The sequence below is a fragment of the Corvus moneduloides genome, chromosome 1 (assembly GCF_009650955.1).
Source record: "Corvus moneduloides isolate bCorMon1 chromosome 1, bCorMon1.pri, whole genome shotgun sequence".
NCBI classification, from domain to species: domain Eukaryota; kingdom Metazoa; phylum Chordata; class Aves; order Passeriformes; family Corvidae; genus Corvus; species Corvus moneduloides.
In genome coordinates, this window is record NC_045476.1 from 86,682,302 (window position 1) to 86,697,847 (window position 15,546).

Sequence of the window (15,546 nt, forward strand, 5' to 3'; positions counted from 1 at the left end):
CACTCCAATGGCTTTGGTCACTCTTAAATATTGAATTTTTAATGTTGACAGACTGTTGCTTTAACTATTTGTTTCTACTCAGCTTTTGTGAAAGAAAGGGCACAGCTGCCTGGCTGGTGAATCCTCCAGATTCTGGAGTTCAGTTCTGGCTCAAACCAGTTTAATTTAGTCTGAGCTGGGGATAGGAAGTGAGATACCCCACGTAGGGCAAACAGTTAGTCTATAGAGTTCCTAGATTATTTGCCATGAACATTCAGCATTTCTTTGGTTTTTTTTCACTTGTGTTTTAGGTCAGCCTGAAGAAATGTGAAACATATGACCTAAAAACTCTAAGAGGACCTTCTGATTACTTGATGGCTGCTAACAGCATAGATGCTCTTGAAAAAATAGAAGTCTGCATTAAAGAATGGACCAAACAAATTGAACAGGTGATCCATGGGACAAATAAGAAATATGACATCTGGACCTTGGGAGATGAGTTTAATCCTGTTGGTGTTATATCTACCTTTCTATAAATTTAGATGAGTTCAATCTCTTTATTTTAAAGTACTGTTGGTATGTTTTTTGTGCTTTTGCTTCTCAATGCGAATATTATTGAGAGTTTTTTCTATCTACTAGTAAATATAGGATACACAGTTTGAGAAGATTAGTCCCCTGTCTTTGATAATCATCTCTTGTTAAAATACAAAACAGTTAGTGGTTCCCAGTGGATTTAATGAAAACAAAAAGAGCACAGTGAGTGAACACTATTCTCAGTACACATTTGTACTTTGAAAGATGCTTTGCAGGTTATTTGCAGAAAATGTAACTGTCTGTAACAGTGCTCACGGAACAGAAGGAACAGTTTAACTTCTTTAACTTCGAAATAAAAGGACCAAGCAATCACATGAGGTGGAGGCTAAGTTAGGTAATTTATCAGGAGAGGTTAATACCAGGTGTTAAATGTAGAATTAATCCATGCTATCTCTGCAGATATTAACACCACTCACTAATATTACTGTATGATGAAAGGTTCTTGCAGAAAACGACCAGTTGAGAAAAGAAGCAGATGACCTTGGACCACGAGCAGAGCTTGACTACTGGAAAAATAAATTGTCAAAATTCTACTCTCTTATGGAGCAGCTGAAGAGCCCAGATGTGAAGGCAGTGCTGGGAGTACTCACTGCTGCCAAATCCAAACTGCTGAAGGTTTTTATTTTAAATTATGACGGATACAAAGAATAGAAATGCTCTTTATATCCAAGCTCATTTTGATAATGTATGTAACAGTGCTGGTGGGGAAAACATTGAAAAACTTTTGGCTTTTGTTTTCTTTTTCCTTCTCTATTCCTTAGCTTGAGTAGATAAAGTTTTAATCTAGTTCAATTTATTGAAAAAGACTGGGAATCCCCTCAGTCTAAAGGCTAACAATGTACTGCATCCACACGGCTCAAGAGAAATAAATACTTAAAAATATTTGAAAAGCTGATTATTAAATCAGAATATTGAATTAATGAACTGGATTTTTAATGACAAAAAAACCCAATCCCCCCATGTTTTAGGCCTCCTCTTTATGTTGTTACAGCACCTGTCAAAATTGTTTGTGGGATCATAACTTCTTACATTGGCATAACAAATTTAAAGTCCCATCACCAACAGAAAAATAATTAAATTAAACAAAAAATCTTGTCTCATCTAAATGAGATGTGGACAAAATACATAGTTATATATCCATCATTCATATATTTTAGAGCAGCTTGACTGGACACTACCACTGGCTGTTGAGCTGAGTGGTCTAAACTAACTGTACGTTCACAGTCAAGTTACTGAAACAACACAAGGACCTCATCTTGGGTGAACACATACAATTCTGAAGTAACAGATCTGTGCTTTCAAATGTGTTTAGAAGCTAATGACCAACCAGAATGATTTCAAAACATTTTTTTCTGAAATGCATGGTTTTATTTGTTTTTTCAACCTTCTGCTCTTAGAAGTGGCGAGCATTGGATATTCGCATCACAGACGCAGCAAATGAAGCTAAAGATAATGTGAAGTATCTATATTCTCTGGAAAAACATTATGATCCATTATACAATAATGATCCCGTAAGCAAAACTTTCATATTCTTAACATAAATGTCTTGAGACAAGCAACATGAATATATTCTCTAGGATTGGTTTGGAAATGAAATAGAGAAAAATTTACATATGCAACTCCAGTTTGAGATTTTGTGCAGTTGTGGTAAAAGTGGCTTAATGGGAATCTGGCTACAGAATAAAGTACTTGTTGTTTTCATACCATGGTATCTGTAAAGCTTTTGATATGATGAAGAAACTGGATTCTATGCTATGGGAGAAAGTAAATTCCTTATAATAAAAAAAAAAAAGGAAAAAAGGAAGAAAAAAGAAGTAAACATAGTGCTATGCTAAAGACAAAATTTGATCTTTTGTCTTTTTGTTGGTGGCCAGGTCATGGTTAGACTAACATTTATAGGGCAATTTTCAGCTTCTTGGGTTGGGAAAGGATAAATAGGATTATGTAAATATTAAGACATAATTATAAATCACCTGCTCATACCGTAGTATGAGAATGCATAGGATGATGCAAGCATAACAAGTAATAAACAAAACCAGCCACCCCAAAGTACAGGATTGGATGAAAGAATCTCCTTCTCCCATTATCTGCTAAAATAGGTGGCAAATCATTGCTTTTATTAAAACTGGTTTTGCAACTGACTGTATGTGTCTTGCTAGTCAAAGAAATATGACTAGTAGCCACAAAAACTCAAAACTTTGACCCATCCTAGCTTCCTCTCTCTCCCCTGAAATTTTTCCTAAAACCAAATTGCTTCCAAACAGTGCTCTGGGCAACCATGTTTGTTTGCGTTTACTGGGTGATATTAGAACAGTGTGTTCTTTCAGTGTTTCCAGTCTGCTATTTGAGTTCCTCTATTGAAAGGTTGGCATGATACCCATAAAAACAAAGTAAAAGTGACTATGCTTGCTACTGGCACTGTGCAGAGTCTGTTGAACTGGCCTGCTTTGTGCTTCCAATAAGGGTTTTCATCAACAAGAAAGTGGTCTCCGCTTTGGATGTCTAGTTTTGCAATGGTGTAGCACTTGGGATGAAAGCCATAGAGGCATGGAGTGTACAGCCTTTCCCTTATTGATATTTACCTGTACAGTTTTGAGAATGAGTTTGTCAACAGAGTAAAACTGTTATTGCTTTGGAAATTTGGATGTGACGAAGAGCTGTCTGCAAAATCTTTGCCTGATCTGGATTGAAGGACTACTATGCTTTTGAAATTATACTTTTCTTAAAAGTATTTAGTAAAAGGCATTTCTCTTGTACACAAAACTTACTGAAGACCACGGGGGTGCAGAGAATTAAAATGGTGTGATGGTGTGACCTTGGCTATGCATCAAGCATTCTCTCAACCCCCGTCCTCAACAGGATGAGATGAGAATATAGTATTAAAAAGCTGATGTATCTTTTCAAGACAGGAACACCACTTATTTTAATCATGGGCAAAACAGACTTAACTTGGGGAAAAATGTCTTTATTGACAGTGAAAATACATTTGGGTAGTGACAAACAAAATTAGAAATTAAGACCACATCTCTGCACCACCAGGCTCAGTTTCACCCTTCCAATCTCACTTCCTCTTCCTCCTCTCTCCAAGTGGTGAAGGGGTTCTCTTTACACGCAAGCTTACATCAGGTTTAGCAACTGAGCATATAAACATACTATTTGTGAAAAAAATAATTCTTTTGAAGAGGCCTTTGCTTCTACCAAATGTCACTTACTGATCTGAATTCTTCCAGCCAAGACTCTAGTGAAATTTTTTTCCCCAAAATTAAATTGTAGAGCTTGGGGAATGATGTAGGACAGGCAGCTCTGCAGGAGAGGCCCAGGTAGACAGGGACAAAACCATTCTGAAGACCATGTTCATAATTCTCCTGCATTCACTACTTAGGTGTTGTGCTAATGTGTGGTAACAGAGGTACAGAGCAGAGTTCAGACTGTGTGTTTCTTTCTAGGTATCCATGCTGGATGCTATTCCAGGACTCATAAATGCAATTAAAATGATTCAGAGTATCTCTCAGTATTACAACACTTCTGAAAAAATCTCCTCACTCTTTGTGAAGGTTGGTACTCAGTGGGAAAGGAAATCTTCCCAGATTGTTTTCTGTGTTGTTCTTGAGTACAAGAGAAAACACAAAGGAACCAAGCAATCAGAGAGGCAGCACTTCGGTCACTTTAATTCTGCTTTTTGAATGTATAGAGAATTGGAAAGAGTGATAAACTACTTCAAATTTAGGACTTATTTTACTGCCTGTTATTTGGAGTTGTAGGAATATTTTCAGACTTAAATCTCACCCCTGATGTCAATAGAGTAACTTTTCTTTACGAGTTTTGCCTGTTATGAATGGGGTTTTTTGTACCTTAAATTCATATTGCCCTTAAACCTCCACGTTTGTATAAAGAAGGAAATGGAGCTGGAAGGACAACCTATTTTTTAATATATGTACTCTTGTGGGCTCTAGAGTTTATCTTTGCCTTCAGAAGAGACAAAGTCTTATGACTTTGGTCGTAAGATGCTATTTCAAGGCTGGTACAAGATGTATGGGTTTAGGATGAGCATAGTTAATCAACAACATTTTTGTTATGTCATGTTCTGGAGGCTGGCTGTTGCAAGGAGGACAGGCTGTCGATGTGGCTGGTATTTGGTATTGCTATTTTTCAGGCTTTAGGCTAGTGGAGTCAGAGGAGTGGGATGAGACTGAGGGAATGGCAAGACCTGCTTCGTCTTGAAATGCTGTTTTATTCACAAAGTTAAAACTGCTTTTAGGTGACCAATCAGATGATCACGGCATGTAAATCTTACATTGCAAACAATGGCACAGCCACCATCTGGAATCAACCGCAGGAGAGAATTATGGAAAAGCTGCAAGCAGCTATTAAACTTAAACAGGTAGGTGGGGAGAACGTATGGAAAACAGATTATAAGGTGATATTTAGGAGGGCAGGAACAGGAAAACTTTATTTTATACGAGAAAGCAATATTATAGTGAAGAGAAATGAAGCAACAGAAAAATATCCTTTGGAACTGGAATGCTTGTATTAGAGCTAACAAGGAATTAGCTAACAACAGACAACAAGTCTGTTGTCTGTTGATCTTCTGGAAACAGAATTTTGTTGCTTAGTCAATCTTAACTATGCTCATAAGAAAATTGCTTGGATTTTCATGCCTGTGTTTCTCTAGGTAGTTTCTTCTCACATGATGTGGAGGGATATGCAATAAAAATTAAAAGAAGGAGAGTTACTGAACTGGATATATTTCAAAGGTGTGTGGCCAAGCTATATATTTAGAAAGGACAACTTTGTGAACTCAGAAAAATTCAGTTGTTCAGTTTGCCTAGACTTGTTAGGAAGATAGCCCTTTTTTTGTGAATACACTTCCATTAAAAGTTTTTAATTTCATTTTTATTTTTCCCCTTTTTTCCCCTCCTTAAAGCATAGCCTTATAGATAATTTATCTTAGAAGGCTTCTCAGCAGGTATCTTGTTCAGCCTTCTGCTCAAAGGCAAAGCAGGGGCAGCTAAGAGATCAAAATTGGTTTTCCAATCCTTTTCCAGTCCTGTCTTGAAGTTCTTTATGGATGGACACATTGCACAGCCGTTTTGGGCAGCCTCTTTCACTGTTGAACTGTCCTTGGGATGAAAGATTCTCTCCTTACATTCAGTCAGAACCTCATCCATTTCAATTTTTGTCCTTTGCCTCTTGGCTTCTGTCCATGTGTTACTGTAAAGAAGAGCCTGACTGTGTCTTTTGTAACCTCTCTGTACATATGGGGAGCTTCATATAGGCTTTGTCCATTATTTTTTTTTCATTCCTAATATGTGCATGGAAGACTAGAGCTTTATCCTAACACCCCATGAAGCAACAAATCTTGCTTAGTTCTAGGACAAATTAGTGCAAATTTGTGTGACATCTTACCATCAGCAATGAGTACTAAATTTGTATTTTTCTATAAAGATACAACAAATTGTCCAGTTGCTGCATGAAAATATGTTGAAAGATTAGGTTTTTATTTGAGTCTTATTAGTTCCAGAAGCATTCAGAAATTCAATAGATTAACACAATTTGAATCACTAACAACTTCAGAAAATCTGAATGCCAAGCAGAGTTAGGAAAATCTGGACCCTTTGTATTGATATCTCCAAGTGGGGTTATTCATACATAAATGTGATAAAGAGAATGAACATTTTATTATAAGGAAAACTACTATTGAAAGAAACCATTTAAAGCAAATCTGTTGATTATGTATTCTGACTTTAGGAAGAATTTAGCATGTTTGGAGTAAGGTTTGTTCCCAGTTATGAATGCAGAATGAAAAGTGGAAGCTGCTATGGAGCAGCATTAAAACTTCAGAAAGGGTTTTGTTCTTGAAAGTGATTTTTGAACTGTGATTACTCAGTAAATCTGCTCAGCATGTAAACATTTTCAGTCTCTGGAAACTGAAATCTGGGTTGTCATCTTGGTTATTCAGTAAACACATCAAGCCCTGCTATGAAATGGAGGGAATAGAATTTCCCGCTAGCTAAGTATATGTACAAATACATATATGTGCAGTTCAGTCATTTGATAAAGTATGTAAGCCTTTATGTAATGGTGTGCTGGATTAGTTTTCAGAGGCAAATTCTGTTACTCTTTTATAGTGTTCATGATTGTTTATTAATGAAACTTCTACTTGTTATCAGGTTAGGATAATACCTGTCTGTAAATTTTGTTCTAGCTAAAGACAGTGCTTCCTGTTATATGCTTGACATTCTTTTAAATGCTTTGTTTTAAGGAGTATCAAAATTGCTTCCACAAGATAAAAGAGAATTTGAAACAAAATCCAGCTGAAAGACAATTTGATTTTAGTGAGATGTATATATTCGGAAAATTTGAAGCCTTTCATCGTCGTCTGGTAAAGATAATAGATGTTTTCAATACTATGAAAACCTACTCAATTCTACAGGAATCTAAGATAGAGGGATTGGAAGGAATGATCACAAAATATCAGGTACCATTAGATTTTGTATATTGTGTCAGTCTAACTTGAACCTTAAAAAGAAAACTGTGACAATCAGAGAAGTGTTTATTGAGAGAAAAATTAACTCTTTAATTGTGCTAAAATTACTGGATGATAGCAATCTAATTATGTAATTACTAGGGAAATGAGCAGACAAGATGAAAGAAAAGGTGTAAGTGGACATGTGAAAGAAGTATGCTAAAATCAAAGGTGGTTGAAAATAGCAACAAAGTGCGGGGGCTCTGTAACAGGAGTAATAGGAGCATGGTTTTGTGCTATGATCAGAAGGAAAAGTGAGAAGCGCTACGTTTCTGTCTCTACAAATGTTGGGCTAGCTAGGAGTGTCCCTTTGCTTGTTAGTATTACTATGCAGTTTTCTTCCCTGATTTTTTAAAGAGAAGTGTGGCTTGAACAACAAGATAGAGTTCTAAGAATATAAATATGTTAAACCACGTTCTTTTCCTTCGTTCTTTCTCAGATAGCTTTCTTTTCTACCAAGTGGAGTCTTCTCTCCTTTTACTGAGCCTGAATTAGCTTACTTTTTGTGTAACTTTATTAGTGCAGTATCATAACTACGACACTTGTAAATATTAAAATAAATCAGAAGTATTCAATGTGTTGACTTTGTAGACAGCTTTTTGAGATCACATATGATATAGTGGCTGTACAGGCAAATACGGTATTTTGGTTTGCTTTTACTCTGTACTTTGCCTTTTTGTTATGGTCAGGAGTCACTAAGTTTGCTTTAGTGAAATAATTATAGTGTAAAATGTGAGCATTCCATGGTCCTTCCTGGTTCGATTTACTCCCTCTGCAGTCCGGGGTTTTGATTCCTTGAATACATCCTTCACAGTAGCCAGTTTTCTGCTTTGTTCTATTCGATAGTCTCCTGAGAGTTAGCCAGTTAGTACAGCTGGAAGGATAGCTTGGTCTGAGACTCTTCCATGTAGGCAGGACAGGTGTGGACTGCTCTAAATTTTGCTTCCAAGAGCTGGTCTCCAAAGCTGTGCCACCAGGTTGCTGAGAATTTTCAGATCATGCAATGACAGTACTATTTTGGTAGGCTGGCACACAGGGACATTTGTGTTTAGGGCATTTGTGTTGGGAAATCTGCCTGTGACAATTAGTTCAGGCTACGATGCAAACTCTATACAGATACACCTCATTATCCATTGCAGCACCTAAATCCTTAAACAGAATTTTGTGTGAGACCCAGCTACTGTAAAGTCAATTGCATTTGGGATAAGGAATGCTTAGGTAAAAAATGCTACATGGAAGTTTCTGGATACCCTTTGTATAAAGGGTAGAAAAGTGATCTCACTTCTTTCTAACAGTGACAAAACTGAGGTACTGAAGTATTTGATATGGACTATAACTATAGTTAGTTATGTGACTGATTATATGTCTTGAAAATTTTTTGCAATAGGAATTTACTATTTTGCTGTTCTTTATGCTTTAACACTTAGTCCCTATCTTGGATTTGCTTGTTGTTAGAGGAAAAGATGGAATTTTTATTTACAGCAATGCAACGAAACTGAATTTCAGTTGACTTATGATAAAATGATGGAAGTCAGCTGAGCTGAAAATATGCTGAGTTTCACAGTTACACTGTGGCAAACTACTGGGATGTTGAACAGTAGTTTATCATTAGAAATCCTTTATCTGTGTGTACAGCTCAAGGGAGATGCTGATTAAGATATACTTTCATGTGTGTGGACAGCAGATGTGTAAGAGAAGCCAGGAATACTAAGTTGTGGGCTGGTGATGTGCTGCATTTTACTGTGCCTTTTGAATAGTCTGTTTACACATGGAATCAGTTGTTTAAAGGACACGGGAATAATAATGTGAAAATATTTTTCTATGTTGAACTTTAAGTTTTGAATAGAAATGAACATCTGCATGACAGAAAGTCTAATGAGTAACAAATGTCCTTGATGAAAAGCAAGAGTCTGAATTTTCTCTCAGTTCTAATTGACTTCAAACAGAAATAAATAATATAAATGAAATTCGAATGGACATTACACCAACTAAATTCCTGCAAATATTTCATTTAAGTGGTTTACTTATATTGCTCAGCAAGTACTGGGAACTAATAGCAAAGGTAAAATGTGAATGTGAACAGCCTGTTGTGCTAAATATTTGGTGTGATAGGTCTTTTTGATAAGACATTTTTTGGTAATAGTTTTTGTTTTCTGTGAAACTGTTTAGAGCATTGTTGACAACATGAAGAATAAGGATTATGATTTCTTGGAACAACGGAGAACTGATTTTGACCAAGACTATGAAGAGTTTTGCAGAGGCATAAATGATCTTCATGTAGGTTTTATGATACAAACAAGAATTTAATTTACTGATGAATCCTTATTATCCTCTCTGAGTTACCACCAAAAAAATTATGCAAATCTCAAAATTCGTTCCTGAAATTGAAAAATTATTCCAACATATTTCCACTTTAAAGCATCCATTTACTATCTTTCAGACCAGTTTCATGAAATAGGCCATTGAGAGCCTCCAACAAAAGGATTTTTCATTACTGTATTCTAGCAAGAAAAACACAAAAATGAGTGAGTTCATTGAGTGAATGGGAGAGTAGTACAAATAAGTCAGATAATTAGCTTTCCCATAGTTCTGAAATCACAAGCTGGTGAAAGGAAAGGGTATCTGCAGAAGAAAAAAAATTATAATAAATGCTTGTCTTGCTTTGGCTGCCAAAGAGGTAAGCAAGCATTCTTTGAGGCCTCTCAGCATGGTGAAATATTGGAGGGTACAGAAGGTTTTGTTGGTTGCACAGCTACAGGGGGATCTTGGAAAGAAAATGCCTTGAAAGTTGGCTGTGTTTTGTTTAATTATTGTGGGAAGGAAGAAAGGGAAAAATAATACTTATTGAGATAAGTTTCACATAAATTATCTTCTAATATATTGCATGATAAATACTGTCAAATAATACCTGGCATATTTGAGTTGTGTTCCTTATAGACTTCTCTGATGTAGAATTATTTACTCTTCTTCAGGATCAATTAAGGAGTTTCATGGACATCACCTTTGAAAGTATTATGAACACTGAAAGGGCACTGAGTATGTTGCAGAAATTTGAAAGGTAGTATGTCCTATTTAGATTGCTAAAACTCTGCCAGGCAATGGAAACAAGACATTGAGGCTGGTGAAAAGGGCAGTGGGGAGTGAGGGGGGAGGAGAGCAGGAGGCATTTTCTTAAATACGAGCAAAACCAACTCAACCTCTTCACACTCAACTGTTCAGCCCTGTTAAGGGTTGTCTTCTCAGTAGCTTGAATGAATGAAAGCCATATTTTTTTGTATCAGAAAATGCACAAAATAAGTGGACTTCGAACTTCATCTTTTGAAATCAGCATAAGTACAGGGATACTTTGTCTGTTAGCATATTTGCCTTAGCTTTGTGCTTGAACAATGACATTAATTTTTTACCACAATGCAGTTTGAAGAGAGTAAAATTCTTTTATTAAGAAACAGTGAAATTTGTCTTTATAAATTAACATTGTTCCAAAACAGCCTCATTCTTTATTGTCAGTAGTCGTATTATAATCTGTTTAAGAGAATAGACAGCTAGTGGTGAATCGGTTACAGTTTGCTGCACATAATTTCAGCCCAGTGTTTGAAAACAGTGACAAAACAGAAAATGTGTAGGCTTACTTGGAAACTTTTATCATCTGGTCTAAATCTTGGTTGCTTGGAATCAGGTTGTGACAGCATTTGTTCAAGCTGAAAACTCTACTGCTAAAGTAGTTATTTTCTAAAGCATGCAAGGGAATCTGGAATGACTGGATTTTCCAGCAATGCAACAGAGGGATTTCAGAAGTGTTGAAGGAATTTTTTCATGATTATTATTTTTCTAAGCAGATTGCAAATCCCGAACCTTGGCATCGATGAAAAGTATCAGAAAGTATTTCAAAACTATGGACATGACATAGAAACCGTCTCTAAGATCTACGCTAGGCACAAGAAGGACCCTCCACTGGCTCGTAATCTGCCTCCAGTAGCTGGTAAGATCTTGTGGGCACGCCACCTATTCCATAGGATCAAGGAGCCCATGGAGACTTTCCAGAGACACCCGACAGTTCTGCAAACACCAGATGGCAAGCGCATAATCCACAACTACAACAAAGTAGCAAAAGTTCTTATGAAATTTGAGGTGATCTACCACAGGGAATGGCTTCATCAGGTAAACCAGCTGATTTTGATTAAGATACTCCTTAAAGAAAAAATTAAAAAACTGTGGAATCCCTGGTTTGTAGCAGTAGTCAGGTATGCTTTAACTACAGACTTCTGATGACGCTCAAGTGAAGGACAGAATAAGAAAAGGTACTTTAAAAGAAAGTGTTCCTGTTAAAAAAACAGGGCCTGTAGTACCTGCAGTTGAATTTAGGAACAACTGAAAGACCTTCATTATAACTAAGAAGTTAGAAAGAAAAATATTTCTTATGGAAACGTGTAACAAATATCCAGTGGTAGTCTTAGCTGCCCCTCTGTCTCTGCCATACTCTTCTTACTTGGGTGCAAGATCACCATGTGTGGGGAGAGGACCTTTGTCCGCCGGTTGGTTTAAGGTGAAAGCAGACACAAAGGTTTCCTCTGCTCTGGACAATAAGAATTTTATTTTGAGTGACAATCCATGGGTACACTTTGTAAATGTACATGTAAAAAGCATCCAGTCAGAACAGATAATAGCATACTCAGTGCACAAGTGGGCTTTGAGCCTGTCGCAGGTTAACCCTGATAGGCAGCTAAGCACCACACAAATGATCCTTCACTTCACCCCATGCACCCTCAGTGAGACAGCGAAGAGGAAAGGAAAAGCAAAAGCAAGAAAACTTGTGGGTCAAGACAAGTTGTTTAGTTAGTGAAAGAGAAGTGGAGGAAGAAAGAAAAAGGGAGAAAGAAATAGAAAGAAAGAAAAGAAAATGCTGCAGAGGCAATCTCTCACCAGCTCCCATGGGTCAAACAATGTCCAACCAATTCCAGAGCAGAGGATGGCTAACCCCTTCAACCCCTGACTTTCCCTTTTTATTGGTGAGGATGATGCTGTATGGCATGGAATATCCCTTTGCTTATTTTGTAACATCCTTTTGTTATTTCATGACATCTGCCTGGTTTTGTCCCCTCACAGCCTCTTTTGCACCCTTCATCCCCACTGCCAGCCCCCAGTCTATTCACTGTGTGGACAGAGTGAGAACAAGAAAAGGCCTTGATGCTGTGCGAGCACTGTTCAACTGAAACATTAGTGTGTTATCAGCTTTGTTTTGATAACAAATCTGATGACACTATACAAGCTGCTATGAAGAAAATTAAATGCAGTCAGAGAAAATTAACCCAGTCAGAACCAGTACAAAGTAATTTCATTTCCTATTGACCATTTTGGGAAGCATGTGTGTAGGGGAAGGGGCAGGTCAGGCCATGCCCTGGTGAGGCAGTGCATTGTCCCACACCCCACCCCTAGAGATGTATCCCAGCCCCACAGGGGCTGTCAATCTCTGGCACATCAGAGGCACTGATCCACATCCACCTCAGGAGCCCCTAACCTGGCTCTTGAGTGGCCAAATGACCGGAACTCCCACCTGGGGGTATGGCCTAGGAAGGCCAAGGGGTATTTAGGGCCAAACATGAAGCTGTCAGATGTCTTGACCCCACTTCCTCTTGGAATTTCTATCTGAACACTCCTGGAACCCAGGAGTTGCTATCTGTGTGTGTGCTTTTCTATATCTCTTCTGTCCTTCTCTCTTTATCTTTCTTCTTCTAATTCCTGCTTCTTGGAATTTTTTGAGTAACTTGAAATCGAGTGGGCTTAGAGTTTGTGAAGTTGAATGGGCCAAGGTAATGCTTTGAGAAGTGTTTTACGTTAATTGAATGTTGTAATAAACCTTTTACCAAAGTTCTCTGATTTTCTAAAGTTGCCAGTTTTGTTGTTTTGATCTCTTGAGAATATCTGGTCAGTATCTCTCCCATGTGTCTAACTCTGAGTACATGAATAACCATAAGCCCATTTTGTGTGCCTCGTTGAACAAGTTGTTTGAGGCCTTACAGGCAGAACACTTTGTAGCCTGAATATTCTGCAGAGAACATGGTTTACCTTAAATTCTAAATCTCATTTAACTCATTTTGCCCTCTTGGATTTTGTAAATAGAACTTCTGACTACCTTTATATTATCAGATGGCTTTTGCAGGGTCTACTTTAAAGCCTTGAAATCTCTGCAAGTTTCTACTATCCTTTTGGCATATTTTTTACCTCCAGTTTTTTTGTTGCCTTGTCAAAGAGCATCTTATAGAAGAATTGGCCTCAGCCTTGCAAAGCTGAAAAAGAAGGATCAGAATCTCCAGATTGCAGTTTTGAGGGTGGTGTCACACCTATCAATACATCTGCCTGTTGTTTTTGGAACTCAGGCCCAGATTTTGTACAACGTGGGAAACTCTGGCACTGATAAACATGAATCTTCACATGAATCTTCTCAAAGCTAGCCTTAGGCCAGATATGGGACCAGAGGTACCAGCTGCCTTTTCTCCAGTCTGAATATATTAAGTTTTCTGGACTCTTACTTCCTCTTTCACACTTGCATTTGACACGCAGTGTGAAATGTAGTCTAAAGAGTCACCAGATTTGATTGTCTGATACTGTAAGTGGGAATGTTTGTGTCAATTTGGTATAGTAAGCCAGGAGAAATAACTGCAATATTAGAGTACATAAAATATGCTGCATTGAGACTTAGTGCTGAATATATATTATTGATGATTAATCCGGTGTTGAGTGCAAGTTGGGAATCAAGGAACCTGAGCTGTTGTACCTCAACTGTTTTTTCATTACAGATTGTGTTTCAGGTACATCAGATCCAAATTTGGCACCATTAACTTGTGTATAGTAGGTCCTGCTTCCAGGCAGTAATGAAAACTGCTGTTGTACTTAGAAAGATCTTTAACTTCAATGCTTATTCTGCTAACATGGGAAGTTCATATTTGTTTTCATGTGCTCTTCACAGAGAGCTGGTGCGTATCCCTCATATTTTATGGAACAAATTGTACTGAGCTGGATACCTGCATCATTCAAAGTATACTGATGATAGTTTTCACTGCATTGTCTCATCTATAAAGACTAAGGAGAATGTTTGATTCTTATGGGGCTACATCTGTCCGTTCTGGCTAGATGATCTAGTGATCAGATTTTCTGACGTGTACCCTGCCTTGATGGAGCAGCCAAACAGATTTGCCTTTCACCTTTTGTAAAATAACTATAACATCCCAGGCATCTTCCCTGAACCGGTGCCTTCCTTTATGAGGTGTGAACGATCTGTGATCTGATTCTGATCTGTACTAAAACAACCTGTCTGGTTTCTGCTATAGCAGAGTCAAATCACACTTGGTGGCTGTATAAACTCACTGAACCCTCTCCAAACTTACTCGGTTGGAACAAAGGGAGGTGGATTTGAACAAAATTTCAAGTTTGAAACATACACACATGCCTTGAAAATACATGAAAAGTATATCCACTTTAAGATACATGAACTCGTCTACCACGTACGGCAAAAAAATGTGACTTCTGCTTAGTAATCTCTTCTCTCGAGGCAAGAAGAGTGCACACAGGTGTGGACATGAGTGTCACAGAACACAAGGACACAAGGTGGAGCTCCTGCTCTACTCCTGAAGAAAAGAAAAACGAGAGGGGGGCAAGTGTCCCGTGGGGAATACAAATGGAACACAGTAGGGCTGTAGCTCCTACTACTTTTTATTCTTCTGTACAATGTATATGTTAAACTTACTGTCACTTTCTGAGATTTCCGAACATTTTTTCCCCTTTTTTTCCTACTTGTTACTGGATGATTACTGTCTTATTAATCTCGTTATTTTTTTTGATAATGTGAGATTTATGGCTTTTTTTTTTTTTTTTTTTTTTTGCTATAGCAAATGATGTTAACTTGGACGTATTAAAATAATAAATTACCTGGAACTGTAAAAGCTACTATAATTATCTGGCAGTGTAAGATTTGTGCCTTCAAAGTACCCCTCATTTCCATTACCAGTTTTCTATTACCTTAACAATGAAAACTGCATGAGAAGAAAACATAAATGGGAGAAGAAGACTTGATAGTGGGAATAATGAGTATGAAGCTCAACAATTAGTGCAGATTTTCTGTTGAACTTTACAGAAAAAAATCAGCTTCTATTTAAGGCAGTTGTGCTTTTTTTTTTGAAGACTGATAATAGTGGATAGAGCATGACAGTGTCATTGACAAAACTTGATTAGATGATTTCTTGAAAAATGCTGTGTAAAATGTCTTGATAGTACATGATACTGCTGAAGCAAGCAATATACTCCACTATATTTCAGACGTTGAAAGGTGGTGCAAATCTTCTCTGTGTTCCATTAAAAAAAACTGCACTGAAGACATCAATGGGTTATGAAACTACTGCCTAGAAATAAGCTCCATCTTAGTGTAATGAAATACATTAAATTTGAGGAGTGAA

General features: G+C 37.3%; 1 protein-coding gene across 1 annotated transcript in view; it reads left to right on the top strand.

Moving 5' to 3' along the window:
* DNAH5 (dynein axonemal heavy chain 5) overlaps nucleotides 1-15,546 on the top strand; it is a 116,477-nt gene that overhangs the window by 8,018 nt on the left and 92,913 nt on the right. The window contains exons 6-14 of the mRNA XM_032117873.1: nucleotides 291-428; nucleotides 1,012-1,188; nucleotides 1,971-2,084; nucleotides 4,020-4,127; nucleotides 4,832-4,954; nucleotides 6,836-7,051; nucleotides 9,269-9,376; nucleotides 10,072-10,157; nucleotides 10,936-11,257. Of these exons, the coding sequence (XP_031973764.1) occupies nucleotides 291-428; nucleotides 1,012-1,188; nucleotides 1,971-2,084; nucleotides 4,020-4,127; nucleotides 4,832-4,954; nucleotides 6,836-7,051; nucleotides 9,269-9,376; nucleotides 10,072-10,157; nucleotides 10,936-11,257 (1,392 nt within the window). The remainder of the gene's footprint in view (nucleotides 1-290; nucleotides 429-1,011; nucleotides 1,189-1,970; nucleotides 2,085-4,019; nucleotides 4,128-4,831; nucleotides 4,955-6,835; nucleotides 7,052-9,268; nucleotides 9,377-10,071; nucleotides 10,158-10,935; nucleotides 11,258-15,546) is intronic.